At 36.2% G+C, this 26,889-nt stretch overlaps 4 protein-coding genes across 6 annotated transcripts; 3 read left to right on the top strand and 1 right to left on the bottom strand.

Moving 5' to 3' along the window:
- Nucleotides 1-668: 668 nt before the first annotated feature.
- On the top strand, nt 669-6,628 carry LOC145229649 (sialate:O-sulfotransferase 2-like). The gene is made up of 10 exons (XM_080094987.1): nt 669-867; nt 1,766-1,837; nt 1,928-2,038; nt 2,206-2,243; nt 2,335-2,434; nt 4,151-4,320; nt 4,686-4,872; nt 5,290-5,522; nt 5,760-5,954; nt 6,203-6,628. The coding sequence occupies exons 1-10, from the start codon at nt 692-694 to the stop codon at nt 6,574-6,576; spliced, it is 1,656 nt and encodes a 551-aa protein (XP_079951113.1). The 5' UTR covers nt 669-691; the 3' UTR covers nt 6,577-6,628.
- Nucleotides 6,629-7,720: 1,092 nt separating this feature from the next.
- On the top strand, nt 7,721-12,574 carry LOC145237753 (RNA demethylase ALKBH5-like). The gene is made up of 10 exons (XM_080100736.1): nt 7,721-7,794; nt 9,156-9,361; nt 9,778-9,926; nt 10,016-10,125; nt 10,296-10,424; nt 10,824-10,943; nt 11,079-11,159; nt 11,532-11,612; nt 11,785-11,941; nt 12,269-12,574. Exons 2-10 carry the CDS (start codon nt 9,211-9,213, stop codon nt 12,395-12,397), a joined length of 1,107 nt encoding a protein of 368 aa, XP_079956862.1. The 5' UTR covers nt 7,721-7,794; nt 9,156-9,210; the 3' UTR covers nt 12,398-12,574.
- A 65-nt stretch (nt 12,575-12,639) lies between these two features.
- LOC145209608 (adenosine receptor A2a-like) lies at nt 12,640-14,025 on the bottom strand. Its single transcript, XM_080079932.1, has 3 exons — nt 14,019-14,025; nt 13,727-13,958; nt 12,640-13,267 (listed from the first exon to the last, which is right to left on the bottom strand). The coding sequence occupies exons 1-3, from the start codon at nt 14,023-14,025 to the stop codon at nt 12,640-12,642; spliced, it is 867 nt and encodes a 288-aa protein (XP_079936058.1).
- Nucleotides 14,026-21,138: 7,113 nt separating this feature from the next.
- On the top strand, nt 21,139-26,813 carry LOC145224591 (ATP-binding cassette sub-family B member 6-like). 3 transcript variants are annotated; one of them, XM_080091144.1, is made up of 15 exons: nt 21,139-21,310; nt 21,381-21,562; nt 21,621-21,743; nt 21,868-21,930; nt 22,328-22,494; nt 22,572-22,809; nt 22,876-22,985; nt 23,047-23,112; nt 23,216-23,341; nt 23,702-23,833; nt 23,913-24,065; nt 24,588-24,766; nt 24,835-25,045; nt 25,492-25,661; nt 26,643-26,813. In XM_080091144.1, exons 4-15 carry the CDS (start codon nt 21,873-21,875, stop codon nt 26,758-26,760), a joined length of 1,728 nt encoding a protein of 575 aa, XP_079947270.1. In that variant the 5' UTR covers nt 21,139-21,310; nt 21,381-21,562; nt 21,621-21,743; nt 21,868-21,872; the 3' UTR covers nt 26,761-26,813. The 3 variants fall into 3 exon arrangements, with proteins under 3 accessions (XP_079947270.1, XP_079947260.1, XP_079947264.1); XM_080091134.1 differs by lacking the exons at nt 21,139-21,310; nt 21,381-21,562; nt 21,621-21,743 and adding an exon at nt 21,986-22,118 and having other exon boundaries at nt 21,880-21,930; XM_080091138.1 differs by lacking the exons at nt 21,139-21,310; nt 21,381-21,562; nt 21,621-21,743 and adding an exon at nt 21,986-22,118 and having other exon boundaries at nt 21,880-21,930; nt 23,741-23,833.
- Nucleotides 26,814-26,889: the final 76 nt, after the last annotated feature.

Consider the following 26,889-nt stretch of genomic DNA (forward strand, 5'->3'; position numbering starts at 1 on the left):
GCTGGTCCAACATTTGCCGTCGATCCTCTCCTTTGCTTTCGTAAAGTCAGTCTCACCACATCGTGTGCTCGAGATCGCCCACAGCATTTGACAAGACCACGTTAAAGGAAATTTGAATGTTAGTTTTCGCACATAAAGGTTTTTTATTGCAAAAGACAATGCCGTCTACTACAGGCTTGTTTGAACAACTATGGTTATAATACATTATTTCGAACGTTGTGTATTTTACATTGGAACACTATATACGGATCTGTTCATAAGTTTAATGGTGAAAATAACGGCCCAAATAGACGTAAAAAGCGACATGCTTTATTGTTCAAACGTTTCGGCAAATGCTCATGCCATCATCAGTGATATGAAGGCCACATCAGTTACACCCGTTTTTATATACTTCAGTCGCGTGTATTTTACGTTATCACATTTTTCTATCTATTTGTTGGCTGTTATGTATTGTTGTCCCCTCAAGGTGCTGAAGCTTATGACATCAAAGTACGTTAAAACTATATGCGTAAATAAACCCAATGAACCAATTGATTCAGCCAAATGACCAGGCTTACTAATGTGAACCAAAGCTGTTCCGGTGATATCGTACTTCGGAAGCAATTCATCGGCAGATTCAGAACACAGTGTATATTAACTAACAATAGGCGATGTCGTCACGCTTCGTCACATTTTGTGCATTACTGGAGCCATGAACAGCACTAACAGCTGTTGTACCTTATTTTCAAAGCAGTTTAAGCGGGATTCGACCACCAGCAAATTAAGAACTTTTATGATGAGATTGCACTCTAAAAGACTGTTTCTTGTGGCAGCTATGGTAATCGCTGGTTTTTTTCTTCATTTGAATGTCAAGTTGTCAATAAACAGGTTAGTTTCTTATAACAACTTTATGAATGTGAGAGCTCGTATTAAGTTGAGGTATAATTGCGCAACCGCAGTTCACCAGATATTGTTGGAGAACAGGCGTCAAAATTTTGTTATTTCAAGCAGCAGACTATTATGTAGTGAAAATTGTGACTCAATCTAGCTATCACTTTTCTGACATTTTGGTATAGGTCACGTGTATATAACCTCAAGAGTTTAAGAACATGATTAAGCATCAAGGGTAAGGTGATACCTCAGAAACTGTTTACAAACGAATTTTTAGTGATGACGTAAAACTAAATGTACCGCTAAGTCGTTTTTTTTTGTTAGTCGTCCTCTATAGCAGGGATCGGGAATCTTTGTTTGCCATTCGGACAGTTTTTGAAACTGAAATTGTATCGCGGACTGGCCTTCAAAAAACTACAAATATTCAGCAATGAAAACGACTAAGTTAGTTTATCACCCCCGGAATACATGGCAAAACGTTTTAAAGCATTTAACTGAAAAAATATACGGCCCTTGTCGACCACTGCTTTATATAGGCTAAATATCACAACAATAGCTTTAGCTTCTCGGCTTACTTATCTAATGCTACCACTATGTGGTTACCAACATTTGCCTGCTTGGGGTCTCGGAAATATCGTATTGGGTCCTGTGAGCAAAAGTGATCTTACAAAGTCAAAACACGTCCCAGAAATAGAAACATTTAATGTGTTTTGTGGGCACGACGGAAGTAATGAAAACTTTGTCAACATTAACTTGTATTAAAATGAGAAAAATTAAATGTTACTGAAAATATAGAGTTCGAAGTTCAGAATTTTTAATGCCTTTTAAATCAAAACGTTTCGATCCACGGAGTGAACACACTGATAGTGAGTTTAACTCCAAATCCTTTTTTCAGATTTAATCATCCTAATTATCACCATACATCAGTTACTTCTAAAAACACTAGAGGATTTTCTCAAACAATCAGGTAAATAAATATTATCAATCGTTTATCAAGCACCACTGCATGGATAACAAACGTAAAATAAACTTTACTAGCGAATATTTACTTATTTAGAACGTCCGGAACATCACTGATTTTGACAAGCAACTTGACTCCAAATGCGCTAAGACAATATCCAAACATAGAATCAAATCGAATCAATGGTTTTAACTCTTTTCAGCACAGGTAAACACGAATGTTCACAGCTAAACTCCACATAAATAAATAGAATATTTTATATATTTATTTAGCAACACTGTTAAAAAACAAATCTAATTTTTTAATGTCAAATTACGATGACACTAATTAAAATCCAAGTTGACAATCGAACTAATTGTTGTTCTGCATTACAGTTATGAAAAGTCACCAATGAAAAGTCATGAATGCGAAGGTAAAACTAACATCTCAACTTGTCAATTGTACTCAAACATTTAAATAACTTTGAGAGTCTTAATTTCGATTTAAAACATTTTTTGTTCCAGTGTTTGACTTGGGTTGCTTTGCATTCAAAAAATCAGTACCTGCCAGTAAGATGAGAGAAATTTCAAGCTTGGAGGAATGTTACGCCGCCTGTGATTCAGGGTACGTCCATGCAAGATGAAGTTTATGCAGTTATACAGTTGATATCGGTTTATAACATTGACAGAGTTGCAAAAGTGCTCGATACATTAGGTCCTGACCTGATAGTCATTTGACACAGAGTAAAAATTCAGGCTCCGGTTAGGGTCGGTTTCGACCCTGTTTACAACTCTGTTTCGAAACGCTGTAAGGTAGTGGACCTATTTGCTGCGTTTTAGACCAGGGGTCACCAAACTACGGCCCGCGGGCCGGATCCGGCCCGCGAGGTCATTTGATCCGGCCCGCGAACACATTTTTGGTTTGCCAAATCGTATTGATAACTTTGTAACATTCAAAAATTAATCTACTCCTTACGAAAGTTTTCCTGTCGCGATATGTAGAATTGATATTACCTATAGTTTTATAAAATTACAATGCCCAAGATTGATCCAAACCGGTTTGTTACGTCACAAACAAGACTACAAGTGTTAATTGTGCGCAAATAATTGCCTTATTTTGTTACTTGTGACGTAATATACAAGCATTGCTCGTAAGATGAGACCAACTATACAATTTAACGGTCGCATTACCAGATTTAAAATAGGATTCTAGAAAGACCATCTCTTGCCCCCCCAATAAAAATCGCCTCAAGGGCTAAGTTTGGAAAGACGGCGCTGGGGCGTGCAAACTATGCGGCCCGCGCTAACCATCATTAAATTTATCCGGCCCGCAGTCAAAAAAGTTTGATGACCCCTGTTTTAGACTAAAGTGAAGAAAGTTTGAATTTACCCTCTGCTTTGTTTTGATGACGTTTTGTGATGTACCGATAATTTTTTTTAGTCGATTTAACATGATCAACTCGACTCGAGTAAATTTAAACTTTATTGAGCGCAAAATGGTAAAGTACACGATTAGTGGATAATGGCTAAACGCGCTAAAGATTTGTAGTTTAAGCATTCGGGCAAAACCCGACCGCGATTTACAACTTAGATGTGCTAAACCAAGGGTGTGCAGTCTTTTTCGTCAGTGGGCCACATAACCAATTTCGGACATCAAGCGAGGGCCACACAATTTTTTTCATGTAACGTATTTACACGTTTTTTACCCTCCTGTTGGTGCAGCTAGCATTATAATATCATGTCGATATTATTTCCACACCCCTGCGTTTTTTTTTTTTTGCTTTTAAACTGAACTTTAAAATCGTCACAACACTTCCTTTCACAACAAAGTAATTGTTTACTATAGACAAAGAGGTGTATTACGTCACATTCGGTATAGATACGCACAAGCAAGTGCGAATATAAGACCATAGGTCTGGGTGAATTAAGTTCCATGCGCTGATTTAGCTTATTCTTGTTAGTTGTTACGTATAGCAACTTAGGAGATTTACCAAAAACTAGCTGGGATTTTTTGCTAAAATGTGCATTTTTACTTGCTCTGGCTCAGAGTGTTGTTGAGGGCCACACTAAACGGCTTGACGGGCCGGATTGTGGCCCGCGGGCCGCGGGTTGTACACCCCTGTGCTAAACGTTTTTCTGCGGAAATGTAATATTCACTTTACTCTTTAAGTTTGCATTAAAATAAAAATTAAGCACATATCAAATGACCGCGTTAAGTAAGTGTGACTGCCACAAAATTTTGACTTATTAAACAATGAAGCTCCAATTTGTCGCTGGGGTTGTATTAGATTCTGCGATATAAGCCACACTTAAATTTGCTATAACAAGTGTTGTGTTTTAGTTTCGCAGCAGTTGCCAGAGGCCGCTATTGCATCTGCAGTGCGAACAAGTATATTGAAATACGTAACATCAGCTCAAAAAGTTGCAACATAGCATGTCCACTACAATCTAACAAGAAATGTGGCGGAATCCATGTTGCAAGTTTGTACAGAGTTGTGCAATGCGTAAAAGGTTGGTTTGTTGGTAAAAACACGCACCCAAAGGAGCAATTAAAGGAACGCTTTTATATTGTGCTGAAAGAGAAACAACTCCCAAACAAACCAGCATTAATTATGCTTTTGCTTTGTAAGCAGCCTGTAACATTTTTAAACTTTCCCTTTTGATAGACCAATAGCAAACACAAGTGACTAGGAAATAAAGTGCGAAATAAAGTAAACTCTGTGAAGTGAATAACAACTGTTTTTTTTACAAACAGTCCATCTGTTAACAGAAGTATGAAATTCACATGTTAAATTGCAGTTAAACTAATGTACCTGCTCCACACTTTTTGCTTTGTGCAATAGTTCATTATTTTAAAACTTTTGGCCACATTTCAGTGCCTTTTCCTGATGATTTTGTGGAAACAAGGCGACTTGGTTGCTTTCACAAGCCGTTGAGCAACGCGGGATTTAAAACAGTTGAGGCAAATTCGTTGGATAATTGTCTGTTAAAGTGTGGAAGCCTGTTAGAACCAATAGCGGCCTTTGACTGGATCACGTGCCGTTGCGGAAAAATGACTGACAAGTAAGTCAACAAGTATCTTTTGCAACTTCTTTTTCAATCTATTTCTTGCCAATATAACTTCATAAATCCAATCCACACAAAACACTTTTGGCCATTTGAAGTTTTATTTCCCATGTTTCTGGAAGTTTCTAGCTAAATGAAAGCATACTTTAAAGACTTAACATACTTGATGTCTAATGTAGGTTAAGACGAACATGAATTCATAAAGGCTTCATAACTAAAATTAGCCCTGAAGCGTCCATGCAACGATCAAGGCACAGATATTCTAAAAACATAATATGTCAGGCCTATTAAAGACGTCATAACGAATCGCCCGGTCAACAAGCACCGTAAGCCTGCCTCGTATGCTGTGAAAGAAGATTGGCCAGTAATCAGTTTTTGTTATAATCTGCATGTAGTTTATATTTTTTTCTGCAGGTTTAACTTGACACATGCTGCCCCATCATGCTATGCGAACGCCACTCCGATATATAGGACTTTAGTGGAAGATAGGAGATGTAGCGTTCAACTTCTGCCGTCGGGGACCATGAGGATAACGACTTTATCGTCGTTTCCAGGATCTGGTAATACTTGGACCAGATATCTTTTGGAAAAGGCCACCGGGTTTTACACAGGAAGCGTTTACACGGATTCTTCCCTATTAAAATCAGGTACAAATAAATGACCAATTAGGTACAGTAATTCTACATTTAGACTTTCGCCTAAGATATTCCAAAACATATTTTAAAGGCAGTATTAACAGCTAATTACTAAATAAGATAAGTAGACATAGAAACAAAAATTTGAACTTTTGCAAAATACTGCTTTTAACTGTAACTTACAACAAGCAAGTTTCTTTTTTACGATTAATCGTGCGGAAATTTGAAAAACAAGATATTGTAATGCAGGTTTTCTGTGTGAATCGCAAAATCAACTCATATCCACCAACTGCCCGATTGTTAAGGATCACATATTTTACAAGAGAACGAAGTTTCATCAAACTATTGAGGTGATCAGAAACCCATACGACGCCATCCTAGCAAACATACAGCGTCGTCATAAAGGCCACACCGGAACCGTTGACTTCGATAAAATTCTGAGCGGTAAATAACATTTAATGCGGTTTTTTTTCTATATTGTTCGGTTAATAAGATAAATCATAATAGGTTTGTAGAAATTTTACAACAAAATAGCCTACCGATAAACGTTTTGTTAAAAAAAAGTTTTCTTTATTTTTCCATTTCTGAAACGATAAGTTCAAGGAACGTGCAAATAAATAAGGCAGCAACACAGGAGGATCAGTTGTTTAAATCAAAATCTTAACGGTTTAACCCTCTTTGTGTTAATGCAGTTTTAGATGACAACCTAAGACAAGGATCCCAGCGATGGCGAAACCACGTAGAGAGGGTTCTAATGGAAAATAAACCATTTCTTATTGTATATTATGAAGATCTTGTGAAAGATCCACTCAAAGAAATCGAGAAAATGGTACGATTTCTCCCCATTGGACAACGCCCCCCAGATTTACATCAACGCTTATCGTGTCTTAGTCAGGAACTTACCGGCTTTAACAAAAGAAAGAAGGTTAAATTTAATTTTGATCTAGTGTCAATCGAAGTTAAAAAACTTGTAGATGCTACAATCGACGATGTTCGACTACAATTAGCAAGAATTGGAATTAAAAACCCTTTGCCCAATTACAATAAACTTTTTTCTGGAGCTTGAAATGTTTCGCTTAAATTCTTTTTAAAAATGACAATAAAAATGTATATTTTTACTTTTATTAGTAAAATCATTGAGAAAAAAGTTCAATATAGTCTTTTTATTAAAGCTATGCTGTTGAAGAGGATTTTTGTGTACTATATATATTGTTTGCATCGTTTCTGTACAACTAAGCAGCAAGTTCAAGTTTCAAAAGTACAAAAACCTAATTGAAGATGGAATTCCACTTGCCCTTAGGGTTAGACAAGCTTGTTCAGTCAAGTGTTTGGCTGGTAGAACGTGATGAGACCATAGTGTAGTCACGTGACTATTTGGATGGGTAGAATTTTAAACAACGTCCCGCTTCAGTGAGTAGAAGTGTTGCACCTTTTTGCTGATATTGTATCTACAGGACTGCAATTTAGCCTTTTCAGCCTTCTGGTTAATTCAAAACATGTGGCGACAATGTCCGACAGATTTGGCTTGATTGTGCACCATAGATACTACATACATGTAGTATCTATGGACAGTAGCGAACTACTATATCAAAATGCTGAAGAAACTTATATGCACTAAACCGTGACGGAATGAATTAATGAAAAACTTTTCTTTTTATTTCAGGTTGAAGCGGCGATTTCTAAATTTATTTATGTGTTCAAAATCTTTTTTTTTTCGCTAAACTTATAACCTGAAATTACATTTTGAAATAAGGATTTAAAAAAGCATGAGTAAAAATCGTTAGCACTGTTAGCGGAAGTGATCGCAAACAAGGGATTTCATGACCAGCGTCATTCTGCCAGAATAATTCATTCAGAATACGGAACCGTACACACGAAATGTAAGGTACCATAACAAAATAAGGAACACTTAATTAATCGCGGTTGTTTATGTCCGATTTTAGCGCATTTTCTCACTTCGAAATTTGGTTTGCGATCGCAAATGGGAAAAGGTGTCTCAGGGAAAACGTTCTGCTGAAAAAACGCGCCAATGCTACCTCGTAATGTCAATTGGAAATGAAAGAGTAAGCTCTTCACTATAACATGATAGCCTTCTGATTGAAAGTTAACTCACAGAACAATTTAATAAGTGCGACTGTTTATGAATTTTTGTTTGTATTTTTTATTTTGTTATGTTACCTTACATTTCGTGTGTACTGTTCCGTATTCTGAATGAATTATTCTGGCAGAATGACGCTGTTATTTCATGTCAAGATGTCATCATTATTTCCTTTTGGATTCACAGGTGTTTGCTGGTTGTTACGAGTTTGCTATAGGTTATCGGAAGCTTAAAATCATATCATTCGGAAGCAAATGAACATATTAAAGAAGCTTATTAGCTTATTACAAAGTTTTTTCTATATAATATGACAATAGAAAACATTCATTTGCACCAATATCTTTAAGTTTTTTTACCAGAGAGAAGCCAGCGCCCAATCGCTTAACGCTAAAACTAAAAAAGATGCGATACTGAAATTTGCACACAATATTCTACGCTTTTAAAGCTTTTCAGCGCACAAACTTTCGAGAAAAAAATATTTTTCAGTTATTAATACGCGTATTTTGAAATTAATATTCAACGATATGAACGTCATAACGCCAGGGGTGCTCCATACAATGTATTGCAAAGTTTTCTCCTGAACACATGCTTTAAAATAAGTCCAAACACAATGTTCTAGCAAATCGGAATCGTGTCCAAATATTAATAACAATATGCCATATTCACCAAAATCATATTCAATGTGCACTGGCCTTAAAATTTAACTCAGCTCTTTGAAATTGACAAATGTTACTCCTTACATTCATACCTTTTAAATAAGCCATCACTCGAGCTTCTAGCAACAAGTTGGCTTTGCCAAATTCGCGGTTAATAATTTATAAATAATATCCAAAATCAACCCAAAAAGTAGTCGATGTGCGCTGGCCTTAAAATTCACTGCTGCCCTGTGAAATTTACATATGTTATTCTCGACAACTATACCTTTAAAATGAGCCATCACTCGAGCTTCTAGCAAATCGGAGTCGGCACCTAATACGCAAATGAAAATTCATAACCGACAACCCAAAACCGAAAAAATTTCACCCAAACAATATTCGATGTGCGCTGACCTTAAAATTTAACGCAGCTCTTTGAAATTGACAAATGTTACTCCTTACATTCATACCTTTAAAATAAGCCATCAGTCGAGCTTCTAGCAACAAGTTGGCTTTGCCAAATTCGCGGTTAATAATTCGTAAATAATATCCAAAATCCACCCAAACAATATGCGATGTGCGCTGGCCCTAAAATTCACCGCTGCCCTGTGAAATTTACATATGTTATTCTCGACAACTATACCTTTAAAATGAGCCATCACTCGAGCTTCTAGCAAATCAGAATCGGCACCTAATACGCAAATGAAAAGTCATAACCGACAACCCAAAACCGAAAAAATTCCAACCAAACAATATTCGATGTGCGCTGGCCTTAAAAATTTAACGCAGCTCTTTGAAATTGACAAATGTTACTCCTTACATTCATAAGATGAACATAAATTCATAACTGGGATCATTTGTGAATAGAGGATTGTACTGGTTTATGCCTAATTTTGAGCTCTTTTTATGCAGGATTCCAATCCCTTGCACATAAAATTATGGGGTGGGAACACAAATAAACAGAAGAATGCCTGATGACAAATATGATATAGATGTTTTGTCTGTTGTGAAATCACAAGGCTATGATAAGTATAAACAGAAACGAAGAAGCCATTCTCGAGATGATACTGTATATGTTTCACATGGATCGGAGAGTGAAATCAAAGAAGTATGCACAGGTAAAACAGCGTTTTATTTATTTTTTAACCTAAGCAGTTTCGATTGTAGTCTTGCACGGGATAAATATATATATATGTTAAATCCTGAAACTTTAATTCATTCTTAAATTTCAGCAGTTATATGTTATATAGACTGTACAGCAATCCTTTTTTGTTTAGTTTGCTTCAAACTCAGGGCAAGCATTACAGACTTCAACTATATACTGCTAACATACAAGTCTGGTTAATTACATGTTGGCAAAAACTTCATCACTTTATGACATTTACACAAAAATTGTTTTGCTTAATTGTAAGGAACTGAATTCGTAATTCTGAGGTAAAACCGATTGGGTGTTTATTTCGAAATGTTCAGTGGCTGATGTTTGTAACCATTTTAAAATCTAAATAAAGTTCCATTTACAAAATTTAAACGACAGGAATACAACAAAAGCAACTATTTAATGATGAAGAATGTACTAAAATAGAAGAGTGCATTAATGAGGTGGTAAGAAATGGTGAAAACAATATGTACAAGGAACACACTGTTGACAGGGCACCATTACGTGTTAAATACTTTTTCGGAGAGGTATGTCATGCATAAAAAATTAACTATGAAATCTAGTTGTGAACTTCTTGATGAAAGCAACATAATACAGCTTGCTTATGATATGTTAGGGTTATACTTATGGAAAACAAATGGATCAAAAAGGACCAGGTCAAGAAAGATTGTACCAGAAGGGCGTAGTTGATGCCATTCCTAGTTGGATAAACAAACTTCTTGTCAAGTAAGTCTTCAATTTTTAAGCAAACTAATGATTCTGTATGTTACCTTATATCTTTTTGAAAGAGTAAAATGTGACTCTGAACAAATGTGTTGTGTACCTATTTTTTTTAAATATGTGACTTGTCCAGGCTCTTCAACTGCTTTTAGGCATAACACAGACTTATTTTGTAGACCTTTAGAAGATGCTGGAATGATCAAGAAAAAGTGGGTGACATCGGCTGTGATCAATGATTACTATCCTGGAGGGTGTATTGTCTCACACATTGATCCTGTGCATATATTTGAGCGTCCAATTGTCAGGTGGATAATTCACAAGTATACTACAGACTAGCAGCAACAGTAGAAAAATTCGACAAAGAATTAAATTGAAAAAAAATTCATTAAGGTATGAAACACCTTTTAAGTTGAAATGTGATATGGTAGTCCGCAGTTCATTTGAGTGTTGGGTTAGGTGGCTATATGGTGTAATATCAATGTAAAAATATTCTTCCAAACCTTTGATTGTCACTGAGTTATTTTGATAGACACAGAACTGTAATATACAGCTTTCGGTAAAATATTTTAATCACCTTTTAAGGTTCTGGCAAATTTCATTAGGGAAAATAACACTGAATGTGCGTAGTACTCGATCAAGTCAATATTATACCTGGCAGCAACAGCTTACATAAATATATTTTAATGTTGCATACATTTTTGTAGTGTGTCCTTCTTCAGTACAGCAGCCCTGTCATTTGGTTGCCGATTTTCCTTCAAGCCAATCCGTGTTTCAGAGCCAGTTGTGTGTTTACCAATCAAGCGTGGAGTTGCCACAAGCATTAGGTTTGAAGTGTTTTTTCATTGAATAATGAATATGAAGTGTCGAACTGTAGCTATGTATCGGTGCTGGTGTGTGTGTGTGTGTGTGTGTGTGTATGTATGTATGTAACAATAGTGTTTAATGCTTGTATGTTACAGAGGATATGCAGCTGACTCAATCACGCATTGTATTCGTCCACAAGACATCAAGCAACGACGGGCTGTAATTATATTGCGCAGGTAATGTGTGTCTTCATTTCTAATTTTTTATGATCGTTCTTAACGGTTGGTAAACTTTAAAACCATGACATTTGTTTGTTTGTTTTAGTTTATCATCCAAGTGGTGAAACAAAAATTTATTGCCATCGGCTTGTAATAAATCCACCATTAAACAGGTCGAATGCTTAATTATGGTTTGTGGTGATTATTATTTACGTGACTGTTTTACTTTGACTCCTTAATGTGATTGTACTTAGCTTTTTTACTAAATATGTTCGAAAATACTATCCAACCGCAAAGGACCAAAACTGTTAGGATTATAAAACAGCCTTTTCCCTAAATTTATTAGTACATTATAAATAACTTTGTTTGTTAAATTAATCTGTTTTGCAGAACATATGATGATGCACCACGGCAAGGTGAAGTTATTCACCATCATACCATTTTGAATTCAGATCGAAACAAAAACCACAGGTGATAGGCTACTCTTTACTGACTAACTGTTTTTTTAGTTTTATTTTAAAAAGTTGTGTATCTTTCAACATGCTGCAACTGCTAAGTCTTTTAATCTCACTTGATCCTTTGCAATAAGCTTAGTTTTGTAAGTTTAAATAAAGTTAATGTTTACATGTACATTGCTTTCCAGTCGAAATCGATCCCTAGGCTCGACGGTGAATGAACGCAATTCAGCCAATCACAAGAGACCACGTCATAGCGAGGGGAACACGCCATATAACGGAGGCTCTTTGCCCAAACGACGCAGATCTGACGCCGATGCCAAACACCGTGAATTAAAGTCAAAGGTTCGCACTACAGTAAAGCAGTTTTATTCGAATTGGTCTGCACTTGTGGAGATGTTAGGGATAAGGATAACTGCTTGACCCAAAGCGTTGTTGTGTTGTTGGTGCGACTAGCAGCATTTGTATTTCATCACTAAAACAGCTGGACAAGAGACAGATGTAAAAGCACTTACGTTTTTAGTAATTCTTTTTTGCATGTTTTCCACTTACAGCATGCTAAACTGTTCACAGCAAAACTTTGCACCACCCGTGTGTGTGTGTGTGTTAAAGTTGTTGCAAAATGGAGAGCGTCATTTATTAACTTCCTCAAAATGATAATTATACAAACAGAAATCGACAAAAGATGACAAACCGAAAAAGCATCATCGGTCGAAATCGGAATCTGGCAACAGTCCCGAAAAACATATCTCCATAGTTGAGAAGTCCAACCAGAGGAGAGCCAAGCCGTTTTTCATGTAAATAACCGTTAACGTTAGCGGGGCTTCTCGCGATTTTTTCTGTTATATTACCGTTGTTTGGTACACATACAAACAAACTCTTACAAGCGAATATACATACGCCAAATAGGTTTGTTGATACATTGTTTTGTTCGCAATTTTCACCCAAATTGTACAAAACACTGTGTTATATATGTTTTTTGGTTGTTTTTTATTGAAAAATACGGTACAAAGCTGTCGAATGCGGCTTTGCAACATTACAAATCAACGTTGATGTCCAATAACTTTAAAGCTTTTCACAAAACATCTAAACTTTCGGTGATTAAAAAACAAAACCATACCGTTAACGGCCGAATTAAGACAGACGAACCGAGAAGCGAAAAACATACATATGTTCCACACCATGTTAGTAGTCGAATCAAAATCTTCCGGATACTGGTAAAGCGAGATGCTTTTAAGTGTCGAAAAAGACTGAGTTATGATAAGGGGAAGGCAGCAGATAGTAAAAGCCAAAAATATAAAAGTTAACACTTTGGCAACAGACTTCTCTCTTCGTCGGTAAGGTGATTCATAACGTTTTCCAGTTATTGCCGTGCAGTTATTGATCACGGCGCTTTGTTTACGCTTGAAAGCTAAGTACGTTGCGCCGCTTATTCCCCACAAAACTATCAAGCTACTTAGTAGAATACCTTGATACAGAAAAAGCTTGTCCATTTTCCGAGACAATGTCATTCCCATAGCGTGAACGTAGTATTCATCAAATGGGAGAACTATTGGTCCAAAACCAATGGCAGATGCGACAAGCCAGCAACAGATGATGCACTGCTTCGCAAGCCTTTTAAAGTGATTCCGCTGAGACGAGTAGATTTCAGGTTTGGCCACTGCAACGTATCTGAAAAAAACATTTACTTGACAGCTGGTTTTGAAGCAAAGATTAACTTATTAAACCAACTTTACCACAAAAGTCAAAATATGCATGCCAAATTAAAATGTTGCTATAGCCTACCAATAAACAGTGGTAGGCTTGAAATTTTTTGTTAGACGGTTCTATCACAAAAATCATATTTTTCAGTAGGATATTAAAAATCGATAAGAGGCAAAATTCTATTGACAGTAACCGGTTCGCTGATCTCATAAAATTTTGTGAGACTGTTCTATAAAACCGGTGCGAAACGGCTGAATCCCACCACTGCCAATAAATTAATTTCAGTTTCTATTTCACAGGTAGGCTAAACCTTACCATTCGCGCAAGTTTTGTATTGCAGTGTTGTCAATAGCTTAACAGTTTAGCTTGTGAATCGATTATTAAGTTGAAAAAAAAAACAAGATTAAAAGACGTAACGAAACAAACCTGAAGGCTGCTGAACACAATAGGGTTAGAAGGGATGCTGCTAGTGAAAGTGCAGTAAGAAAACCGATGACATTTGCACCAAACAAGTTTGTTTGATATGGCTTTCCGACTGGACTGGTGTACTTCTTGCTAAATGTGAATACAACGAAAGGCACGATCACTGTTCCAACTGTTAAATCGGCCACAGCCAAAGATACAACAAATCGCCTGTAAAAAATGTAAAAGTCAAGACCTTTTGTGCAAACGAATTGACATGTCCAATTTTCTCCGATACAGTCCTACTGCACCTTACTTTGCATATTAGACTTATGCTAATTTACAGTTTTGTTACAATCGACGTATGTATTTAATATAGCCTATGATTTTGGAGACCAAAAAGGTTTTATCTCGGGTATGATAGACATACGCGTCCAGTTGCAAGACTTCACAAGGTTATTGCTTGAAAATGTCGCCAAATAAAGGAGGGACACCAATTAGCCTAACAATGTAAACGGTGACGTCATAAACAGTTAAGAATCATCGGCAATATCCATTGGGTAAATCAATAGATTGAGATATCAATAACAATCTAAACTTTTAGGCTCGAGTTGGTTGGATGACTTTGATAAATAAACAACAAACTGTAACGCCTCACTTAACTTGAGACTCGATTCACTGCGTTTGGAACAAAAAAATACATAGTTACACTATTAAAACAAGCTAATATGGCGTTGAAGAGAAAAGGCTCAAAACTGTACCCGCATATTGATTGTAGATGCGTCGTCTTGTAATGAAACATCAAAATGAAGCTGTTTACCGTACAGATGTAGAGCGACAGACAAACGTCAAAAATAACGTGAAGGTAAAATGCAACGATGCAACATCCACTCATGTGCTCGAATATCAGTGACGAACTTTTACAAAACGTCTCACAAATTTCTCTGTTTGTTGTAGTCCAATATGGAATAACAAACACTGGACAAAACGTCATATCTTCAACGACAAACTCCATTAGTTGGACGTTGTTGGTTTTACTTGCCACATTTTCAAGGATGCACTGCAGTTGAGGAATTTGCTTATAGCGACTGGAACTGTCGTTTCGAATTTCTAGCCTGTGGTTGCAAAAGTATTCACAAACGAGTGTGTGATATTTAGAAATAGCACACAGTGTCTTCGTGGTGCAATTCTTTTGCTTTTTTGATGTTTGGTTGTATGCCAAATTCATCATGTAAACAAGAAATGAGTTCCTCTGTGGATTGTACGCATTGCTTGCTCTGGTTTTGTTTGTTGCCGAGTGGTAGACCAGTGAAAACGAGTGAGAAAATTCTTCCGGGCTTATTTCTCCGCAAGCATGTATCACCGCGATTTGGTAAGCAAGGTAAGTACACAGGCAACTGATCCACCACATTTTTTGTACTTCTTTTTTCAGACTTTCTTTTTTTGTAGTTTACTGAAGACAAAAAAATACAAAAATTACTGATGGATTTTTTCAGCATTTATTTTAGCAGGTTGTCTTTTTAAAACGTATCTTTTGGAAAACCACGATCCACCGAGTGCAAGGTTTTACACCAAGACGTATGATTAACTTTAAAAGTGTGGCGAGAATGTGGTTGATAGTATGGCCTAGTTTTAAAATCATAAATATTTAACAAGCATTTGGGTGTTAAGGTCACTGCTTGTATGGAAAGTAGGTGACACCACAACAAAGTTGTTGCACGCCAAATGGAATTATTGTCAAGGGAAAATCACATTATACAAAAAGTAATTAATGGCTGAAATTTAAACAATCGTATTTGAAAGCAGAAACCAGCAGATAACGGTACCATGTTTCTTAGACTTCTTATGCAATGTAATAGGTGCGTTTTTGTAATAGAACTTATTGTATTTTAGTCGATATGCGCCATATTTTTATGTGGAGATTCTTAGCGGCAACAACCCTTTTTTTAAAACGGCTTTCACCATTGATACGAAAAGGTATATCTGCTAACTTGCCTCCGCTAACTCGTGAAAATGTGTAACCAATACTATAATCGTAAAATATATATATAAAAAAAACCAATATATTTCTATTTTTTACAACAATTTTATACTTGTACATTTATAGCAAATTTTAACCAGTCACATAGCGTAAATCTCATTTTTTGACTATCACGAATTGAACTCGGTATAACCTGCGTTAATTTTCGGCATTAATTTATTATTGGTACAGTGACGTTAGTGTCGTAAACCCAACCGAAATCGATCTGCAAAATACTCAATAATTAAAATCTTTACTCACCTAATTTGATTTCCTACCGTGTTTACCAATTACTGTTTTTAATTTTAGATTAGTTAAATTTTTTATGATAAACGGTTTAGATTTCGGGGTCAAGTAAAATACTTTTTGCTCAAACGCAACAAACGTTTTTACACAAACATGCGAATAATACTTTTTGCAAAGCTTTTTCAACAAAAAATCTAAATTTGTAAAAGCGAGATATGACCTATCGTGGGTTCTAACTATTTTGCCAAAGCTATAAAACAAATTTTGTTGTAGATTTTTGACGCTTTTTTAATTTGCTGAAGATGCACACTTCGAGTGAAAATTTGTTGCGCAAATGGACAAATGACACTAATTCACTTGACGTTGACTTAAAAACTTTCTGACACGAGAATCCTTTCACGAACGAAATTGTAAACCACAATCTGGCTGGTTTACATTCCAACTGCGCTTTTTGATAATTACACACTAAACGATCCGGTATTTGTAAAGATTATGGTCAAGTCAAATTTCAATCATTTTTTCACCTATGCCAGGGGTGTCCAAACTTTTTAACGGGGGCCAAATTTTACCAGGTAATCACGCCCGCGGGCCAACGTTATTTCAGAATTAAGACACAAATTTACAGGATTTAAGGAAATTTTGTGATTTTGTTGAGTCAGCACCTTCCTTTTTACCGGTAAATGAAGTTCCATGGAAAGCTTTTGCGTGATGTAGCGTCGCCAAAACCCAAAAACTTAATCCAAAGTTCCAAACTATGGCGGGCCATACGCAAGACAATTAAAAAAAAACAGCCGCGGCCACTTAAAATGCCGTCGGGGGCCGCATTTGGCCCGCGGGCCGCAGTTTGGACACCCCTGACCTATGCGAACCAATGAGATGAAATAACGCGCAAAGACTGCGTAACATATAAACATTACTAAGATAAAATATTGTGGACATCATGGGGATATTATGACAGTGGTTATACCAACCATGGGGGAATTAGTACAAAAAGGGTTGGGAACCACTGTATTATAAAGAATATCCTGATGTTTTATGCTGGATTTTTGAAACATACGATCATTGTTATACACTATCTTTGACTTGAGACTTACTGAAACGCCGTTTCGGGAATAATTCCTTCAACGAAAAGACTCTCTTTTTTCACCACTGTTATTAACGACTAAACCTGTCACATTTGTAGCTATAAGTATAACCTACATTTTACAATCCCTGGTAAAAGATGGATATATAATCTGTTCGTTAAAAACTAAAGCGTTAAACGCGCGTTTAATAACTGATTGACCCTGCGTGTTGACTACCTTCCACCAAATTCACTATGAATATTTTTCAAAGCCAATTTTAATTGACAGGTGCCTTGGTGTGGCCAAAATGACTTTGCGAAACTACCTGCCAGCTAAAAAAGAACTAACGTTTTTGACCTGTGCTCATTTTGTTGCTGTTAGCCTCACGCCAAACTTACAGCATTTTTTCACACCGCATAAAGCACTGCCATTTTAGAAATCGATATATTCCTACAACTCGCTGATTTCAAAGTTTGTTGGTTAGAATACATTAGTTGGAGTTGTGTAGCTGCTGGATCAATATAGGGCATACATGACCAAAATAAAGGCTACATCAGCAAACTCTAGACAAGAAAAAATTTTCTGCCAATTTGATACTATAAGTCTGCTACACGAAATCATTAATTATTGATTATATGGCATGTTGAGTTATTGAGTCACCTACTAAAAGACTTTGTGATGCAAGCCGACAAGAGATGACTGCTGTTATCACTTTCTGATAACGACCTGATATGCACGATGCCATTGCTATATTTGCATGGAAATTTTAGTGTTTCACCGTTCAACATTATCCCCGAAACGGTATACCCAATGACATGCAATTGCCAGTTCAAACGCTTTGGCGGTTGCTATAACACATGGCATTTTGCGCTCTACGCTTTTAATTTATCCAACAACATATGCGATTTGAAATTCAATGCACACTTGAGGTATGAGGGGTCTCAAATTTGAACCTTAAACCATAATATTCCATGAACGCCCCAGTATTTATAATAGCATTAACGTATTTCACACACACTCACAGCTATAAATCGCTGATTTTAATTATTGTGTTTCTTTTTTCACAACACAACTACGTATGAGCTTGCCACAAACATTTTTAATGAGGGCTTTAAGAAGAAGAAAAAACTGACTTCGAAGAACCATTATATTGATTGCTATTGCATGATGTAAAACACTGTTTTTCAGAAGTAGGCTAAACCAGGGGTCGGCAAACTTTTTTTCTCCTGCGGACCGTTTTTGAAACTGAAAATTCATCGCGGACCGGCCTTCGTGAAATTACAAATATTTAGAAATGAAAACGCCTAAATCAGTTATTCATTCCCGGGATAAATGAGCAAAATGTTTTGAAGCATTTATTTGAAAAAGTATACTGCCCGGTGACGAACTCGTCCGAAAACATGTAAAAACCATGTAAAAACTTCGGAATAAATATTTCTCCTTAAAATGCCATTGTCAATTCTTGATTTAAATTGCTGTTTTAATTCAGGTAAACATAATGTGTAACTAACTCCAAAATCAGATTACGTTGTGTTTGGTTTGCACTTTGCCCCCGTGCTGCGGTATTCTCTGTTTATCATCAAGGTGCTGTGTGGGTTAATCGCTGCAAACGTACTTTATGTTAAGCTTACAGGATTGGTCCAGAGCACAATGTTTGACTAAGCACTAGCAGGGATAAATTAGATAAACTACAAAATGAAAGACGTTAAAGAAAGTATACATAGAGGTAATAGCTGGTGTTTGTGATTTCGTAAAAAGTTTAGCATTAAAGAGAAAGGTGGCTGTATCGGCCAAAGGCAAATTCGTCAATCATAGGTTCGTACAGAATACTCTACCTTCTTTATCCCATTACTAAGCGTGAACTTTTTGAACTGTGTCTGCGATACAAGATAAAACGGTCGATACTAATCCTATCGAAAAATCTTATTCGTGGCATTTAGTACAATGCTTCATTGATAACAAACGTGAGTAATTGTCGTGTCATGTGATTTTTCGAAATACGTAAAAGAACTACACTTAATATGCAAAAAACATCACCAGAGACTCAGTACTAGAGATGGAGACAACATGTCGCATATCATAACACAGTGGTCGGCAACCGCCGGTCCGCGGCCCGGTGCCGGACCGCGAGGAGTTCGTTACCGGGCCGTAGAATTTTGTAGGTTAAATGCTATAAAACATTTTGCCCATGTATCCCGGGGATGATAAACTAATTTAAGCGTTTTTATTGCTAAATATTTGTAGTCTTTTGAAGACCGGTCCGCGATAAAATTTTAGTTTCAAAAACGGTCCGCAGTGCAAAAAAGGTTGCCGTCCTAACAGACTGAAAACTTTAACGAGTCTGAAGTCAACCACCGTTTTTTTTTATGTTTAAATGTATATATACATTTCACCTGAGTAATAGGCATCACCAGTATATAAAAACAAACAGCGCTAAAGAATTGTACGCAAGTTAAACCGTAAAGCAATAACACGAGTAGTAAAAACCTGTTGACGGTCAGTTTGAGTTGCACGTGCTGTTAACACAGTCAAAACACACAGCAAAAGCAATCTGTGGCGGGGACAAAAACGCAGATAAGGACGTGCGGAGTCTAACAAAGCCCTGGACTGACTATTGGTTTGGAAATATTCTCCTGCGTCGGCCGAGCTTTCTGGGCTATGTTATTCTTTATTCGGAAGCTTATTGTTTCTTCTGCTTTTCGTGGTTCCTATCGGTCGTCTGCAGTAGCGAGTAAGTTCATTATTACGATTCTTAACGCTTGCTGCATAGAGCCGACATGATCCACAAAAGATCAATTTAGTTCTTGTCTTTTATTCTGGTTACGCAACACACATCAAGTCTCGTTTATCTCAAGGAAAGTAAACGGTGGAAAAGAGAAAGATCAACAATAAAACATTGGCTTTTAAACTGATGCTCCTTTTTCGTGCGATTATTCCAGAACAGTACCTTCCTTTACTCACATCAGTTATTAGTTTGTTTTAAGTTAAGCTCTTGCAAAGATATGCAGCATGCCTGCAATGGATTGCACAACTATTTCGAAACACTATTTCGAAACACCCGGTTTGAGAACAACGATACTGTACTTCAACATTTACAGAATTATGAGAACACATGAAACAGTAAAGTTACACCTTACACCGCTCAATACCATATGTCGCAAAAGCAGCATATAATTTCCATTGAACGAAAAGTCATGCTTGCAAAGTTAAAATTTTCGATTACTTAATGCTTAGCCAAACTAAAGTGTCATAACGGTAGTTTTGAAAGCACGTGACCTCTACAGACGTAAGACGAAAACGTTGTAAAACAATGGCGAAACACTGGTAAAAATGACAGCGCAATTTGCATACATGAATGAAAAGAATTATTTGTTATTTAATGTACGGTAAAGTCATGTTTTAAATATTGAGTTTAGCCCCTATCTTGCTTGCCCACTTTCATACATGTCCAGTAGATGGGTTGGTGGCTGTTCCAAAAACTGCACCCTAAAACATTTACTGATCAGGTCACGGGAATTGACGCTCTGCTCTATGGCATGTGGCTGATAAAGTGCTGCTTTTTCGTTCAAAGTTGACTGTAATACTTTGTGGTCTGTTTGCACAGAAACGACATTCTTTAAATGTAAACTTGGTAACAAACCCAAATAAGGTCTCACATATGTTTTATTGTTTTTACCTTAAATTTTTAGCTGCATAAAACTACTTTTTTCTAGTATAGGTTGGCAAGCTATTGCCTTGCCTATATAGCTTGGAATAAGCTAAACTAAAAAAATGGAATTTCATACAAATGGATCAACGCCACAATGTGCGCAATTTGCATTCTGCAAATGCAATTATCCTATTTGGCCAGTGTGGCAGCACAGCGGACTTTCGAATTGCTTTTATGATTCTTTTGCATCTTTCATGATGATTGTATTGGGTATTGCAACGTTCTACAAAATACTTAAACGCACAAGGTTTGCTTGCTATTAAATTATTATTATTTTTTAAAAAACATACAAGATAAATATGACATGGGATAAAAAAATTAAAAAATGAAGTATCTTTTTGACATGAAGTGATTTCTATGCTTAGTTTGCAAAATTTCCCGCCGAAACAAACAGATTTTTTTTCTGTAGGCACTTAAACTTCTTGCACCATCAACAATCCACATCAAAGTTGTTTAAATTTCAGATTGGTTTGCTTGTTATGTTAGTTTGTGAAACAGTCGCGAGAAGTGCAATTGTTTTTGCGTTGGAAAAGTGTTTCTGGAGTAGAAATTCTGTCTGTGTGCTCACGGTAAAAATCCAACCAAGCTTTTTCTGTATATTTTATGCACTGACCAAAGTTGATAGTTCTTACGTTTCAGGATACTTGCAACTTTGGGTTGTATGTGGCTCTTGTTTATGGAAGCAAAGACCTGCCCACCAAAGTTGCAGAACAAAAATGCAATCATGATTTGGTCTGTTTTTTCTGCTTTTGGAAGTTTTGTGCATTATTTCATGGAATAGTAGAACGTGGTGGTTTATTGATACAACATTGGTATCTCGGGTAAACAAAATAACTTTTCTTTTTTAAAGTTGAAGGTATGTAACTAATATACTTGCAGGTAAATTTGGGATTCTGGTGCTGTAGACTCAGCATAACATTGTGTTATTTCTTTACCATTTTTTTTCCATCCAAAGTCTATTTACTTGAAGTATAAAAGACTTGTTCAAACTTACCAAGACAGGTAAAATCATTTTACCTATTTTAATTCTAAATATAATGTGAAGGAAATTGTAGTAAACCATGACAACACTTTTTAAATTTATGCTGTTACTACGTAATCTAATTATTTTATGGACACACTTCAGTGATAATGTTTCAAAAAGTATGGTTATGGAACATCATCAACTTGGGAGGATTTTTGCAGAAAGGTGTGTATAAAGCAATTTTATGAGGTGTTGTATAAATGACTTTCATTTTTTTCAGATTTATATGTTATTTCCTTTTATGTGGCCAACAAAAAACATAATTTTGCAACTTCAATTGTTAGCATGTGTCGGTTTACTGGTTTCTGGAAGGATAGTTAACTTATATGTCCCAATATATTACAAAAACTTAGGTGGGTCACAAAATACATGTTTCTATTTAAAGGTATGTAACCATTAGTGACACAGTAAACTGTACAAACAAAAACTTGCAATGATGAAAAGTTGCACGGTATAAACATGGCCATTAATGGTACAAACTTAGTATATGCTTCATTAAATATATAACAAATGAATGATTTTATGCTTAGGTATAACATGAAGTTTCAATGTGATTTTTTAGTGAATGCATTGTCAAATCAAACATATTGGGAGAACTTTTGGAAGGAAACAGCTGTGTATGTGTGCATTAAATGTTTACAAGAAACTTCTGTTCCTTTTGGACTTTTATTTGTCCTTCGAGAATTTCTTACAATCAAAGTATCACTGTATAGCAAAAGGACCATTCAGGTAGAGTTTGGAGTGTATTTGAACAGCAAATATATATATATACTCATGTTAGTATTTATTAACTTGTTTCAAATCAGGTAACACTTTTCCGACATTTACATTTGCTGTCTACAAAATGGCATCTAAACTGCAAGATCGGTGAAGTAATGGAATCAATGCAGCGTGGAGTAACCAGTATTGACAAACTGCTTCAAGACATATTATTTAAATTAATACCTGCATTTTGTGATTGTGTGATTGCAATAGTATATTTTACAAGGAGTTTTAATGGTTGGTTTGGTTTACTGTTGTTTGTTTGGATTACTTCATATACAGGTAAGCAAAACACCTTTAATCTTTTTAGGTATTTACCAAAGTATTTATTTTTCTTTGTTTTGATAGTTGCAACTGTGTGGATGATAGAGTGGAAAACTAAATTTCAACGAGTCATGAATCTTAAAGATAACAAAGCAAAACATATTGCTTATGATTCTCTACTTAACTTTAAAACAGTAAGTTTTTTTTAATAACTAACTTTGTACTATCATTTTTAAAGTGGAATTTTCACATTAGGTTAAATGTTTTTCCTCAGAAGAATTTGAAGCACTAAAATTTCAGTCAGCTGTACTGGATTTTCAGGTAAGAACAAAAAATTATAATATACTTCATTTTTGATACTATTCTGGCAATTTAAACGACATTTAGGCTACCCTAAAGCATTGACATTTTTTGTAACTTACAGGTGTCAGAATTTTTCAAGCTATGGTCATTGTCACTATTGCATGTTGTGCAAACTTTAGTTAAATATGCTGGTTTGATTGGCGGTACACTGTTGTGTGGAAAATATGTTTTGGATGGAAAATTGCAGGTACACAATTTAAACAGATGCATGTCAAAATTTTGCAGTTACTCTGGTTCAGTACCCCATTATGTTTACACACTTACTTGGATTGTGTACTAAAAATAGTTTTGCTCTGTTATGCAACAAAACATTTGCCATTAAGTCCAGAACTATATAAGAGCTGAACATGTGTTGTGCATCTGTAGTAAATTGCATTACAAGTACTGTTTTCTAAGTAATATTTTATACACCCGAGTACATACAAATTTTTACAAAAGAGCTATTTAACCATGTAAAAATGTTATCAGCCAAGTACATAAAAAGATTTACAAAGGGTCATTTAACCATGGAAAAATCTTATCATTTTGTGTGAAAACACACTGATAGATTGGTGATTTTATATTGTGTGAAACATACATTGCCCAGTTGTATAAGCCACTTACCTCTCTTGGAAATGATTACATGGAAATTCAAATGAAATTTATTGACTTGGAAAACATTCTGGATTTGTTCAATGAGGTTTGTAAATAGATATGAAATGTTTGAAAAGTAACTTTCAGATTGAAACTTTACTAGCTAAATAATGATTATGTTGCAGAAAATTGATTTGAGAGACAAGAAAGATGCTGTGAAACTTAACTCTGGCACAACGTCTATTCACTTTAATGATGTTTGTTTTAGTTATTTACATCTAAAACCTATTCTGAATCATGTTAATTTTACAATCAATGCGGGACAACGAGTTGCGTTGGTAGGTATATGATTTGTTTTAGTTGTGTGGTATATTAACATTTGCTTTAGTATGTAAGTGTCTCTTACGGATCATATCCTCTGTCAACTGTTAAACTTTTAAAATCAGGGGTGTCCGAAGCTCGGCCTGCGTTGGCGTTTCACGTAGCCCGCGGTTGTAGTTTCAAATTGTTACCTCAGTTGAAGATTCGATTGAAATGTTTGGGAAACAAAACACATTTATTTCCAACCAGTGCTGATTACTCTGCTGCGTTTGTTAGCAGCTTTGGAAAGAAAAGTACATTTTTGTAGTCGTATATTTTTGTTTTAACTCTCCGGTTAAAAACTTCGCAAAAAAACGTTGGCCAGTGGCCGTCTTCACCTGATAAAAACTGGCCCCCATTAAAAAAAATTGGACACCGCTGCCTTGAAGCCCTTTTCCTACAATGAGGGGAATCGCAATTGACCAAGGGATGATTATAACACATAACCTTGTGGACGGTTGCGTTGTTTCGCCATTGATACTGTTTTCGGCTGCTTTTAGGTTGGAGCTCCTGGATCAGGTAAAACCACAATCATTCGACTTCTACTTAGATTTTTCGATCCAAACTCTGGAACCATTGAACTAAATGGGTCTAACATCAAAGATGTGCAGCAAAATTCACTGCGTGACATCATTGGTCTGGTGCCACAAGATTGTGACCTTTTCAGTGGTGATGTTATGTAGGAAACATTACATAACCTGCTGTTTTTGTATAATTAGCTTTATTGGACATATATATTTATACAAGGACCAACATTACATATGGAATGAGTACAACTGATGACAAAGTTACTGATGCTGCCAAATTGGTTGACATTCACGATCGTATTTTGGACATGCCCGACCAATATTTGACATATGTTGGTGAGAGGGGACAAATGTTAACTAGGGAAGAAAGGCAGCGACTTGTCATCGCGCGCACTATCACAAAAGATGCAAACATTCTTATATTTGATGAGGTAGGACGCGATTTCGAGTAGATACAGTCTGCGGGGTGCAGAAGTTACTTCCTAGTTAAAAAAACTTTCCACTGCGTTAGTCCTTTACTTTCACTTTATTGAAATCTACTACGTCCATATCTTTATGAAACTTTTTTGTTCAAAAAAGTTGTGACGAAAATAATTACGAATATATTGTTAGAAGAAGTACGTGTAAATGACGAAATTTGCCAGGTATCGACAAAGTAAAAGATGATTTTTACCTGGACTTAAAAACTTTTGCTTATCTAATGTAAGCAGGTTCCGGTCAATCTGTAATGTTTGCAATGAAAAAATGCGATGTTTATTTGACATTCCTTAAGGCCCGTCCGTGGTAGTTGGTTTGGCTAAGTGTTGCAAGATTTCTTTTTGGTTCTTGTTTCAGTATGCATAAAAAATGAACAATTTCAATTGCCATGTTTTTGCAGCCTACCTCCAATCTTGACAATATTGCCGCAGCAAAGATACTCCGTTCAATTAAAGAAACATACAGTGACAAGAAACATACTGTACTGATAGCAACTCACAACTTATCTATGGCTGTTGATTGTGACCGCATACTAGTAATTCATCAAGGAGAAATTGTCGAAAGCGGCAAGTACGTATTTTTCAGATTCCTGGTTGTAGTTGTGACTGACGTTGTGTTAGGAATTCTAGCCTTCAATGTTTTAGTCGGGGTGGAATCATGGCTCCCGCTTTAACTTACCATGTCAAAATTACCATTTTGCGACAACACTAAACGACAATAAATACCCGGAACATGTGAAATAGCTATGAACTGATGTGTTGGTTAGCTGACATTATGGCCTGATGAAGACGCCCCGAATGAGACGTCGAAACGTAGGGTGATTTGTTTACGTTGTTAAGCAAGAAGGAAATTTTACGAAACATGCCTGGCAACACAATATTTGATGCGTAGTACTGAATTCTAAACTGTTTTATCAAGGATATAAATAACCTGTACTGTAGGTCAGTGGTCGGCAACCGCCGGTCCACGGCCCGGTACCGGTCCGCGAGGAGTTCGTTACCGGTCCGTATAATTTTTCAAGTTAAATGCTATAAAACATTTTGCCCATGTATCCCGGGGATGATAAACTAATTTAAGCGTTTTTATTGCTAATATTTGTAGTTTTTTGAAGACCGGTCCGCGATAAAATTTCACTTCCAAAACCGGTCCGCAGTGCAAAAAAGGTTGCCGACCCCTGCTGTAGGTCATAGATTAAAAAGATTACCGAGCGGCTAGCGCAACCGCTTTGCGTTCGCGGGTTTTAATCTTGTCTCGGCCACTTGTGTTTTCCTGAGAATGAAATTTAAGCGGCGTTGCTCCAACCCAGTGAAATCTGATGGGATGGTGTGAAATTAGTCACCATCTCCCTAGTTCAAAAAAAGTGTTCTAATGTATTTAAAAAAACAGAAGGTCGACGGCGAACCGATTGTGAGTATAACGCAACGCATTCAGGCCCTGTGTGCCCACCGAGGATAAAAATTAAACAAACTAACTTGAGGTCGACGTTAGCCCTTCAATACAAAATGATTTGTTGTTTTTGTAAATAACTTAAATGTACTTGTTTGTATGTAGACACATCGATTTGATTCGGCTGAATGGAGTTTATACTCGAATGTGGCAACAGCAACCAGATCATGATGAGGAGAATATTTGCATGCCTGGCCTCTCTGGCCACTCAATTAACAGTTAATGTGTGCAGATGATTGCTTATAGTGTTGTAATAAAATTGAAATTTGGTTTAAACGATTCAATACATCGCTGTGACCACGACAAGAGAAGCGTTTGTAGTATCTTGACTGTGATTTTAGGCATGGTTTTA

This window comes from Phallusia mammillata, chromosome 1 (assembly GCF_965637545.1).
Source record: "Phallusia mammillata chromosome 1, kaPhaMamm4.hap1.1, whole genome shotgun sequence".
NCBI lineage: Eukaryota > Metazoa > Chordata > Ascidiacea > Phlebobranchia > Ascidiidae > Phallusia > Phallusia mammillata.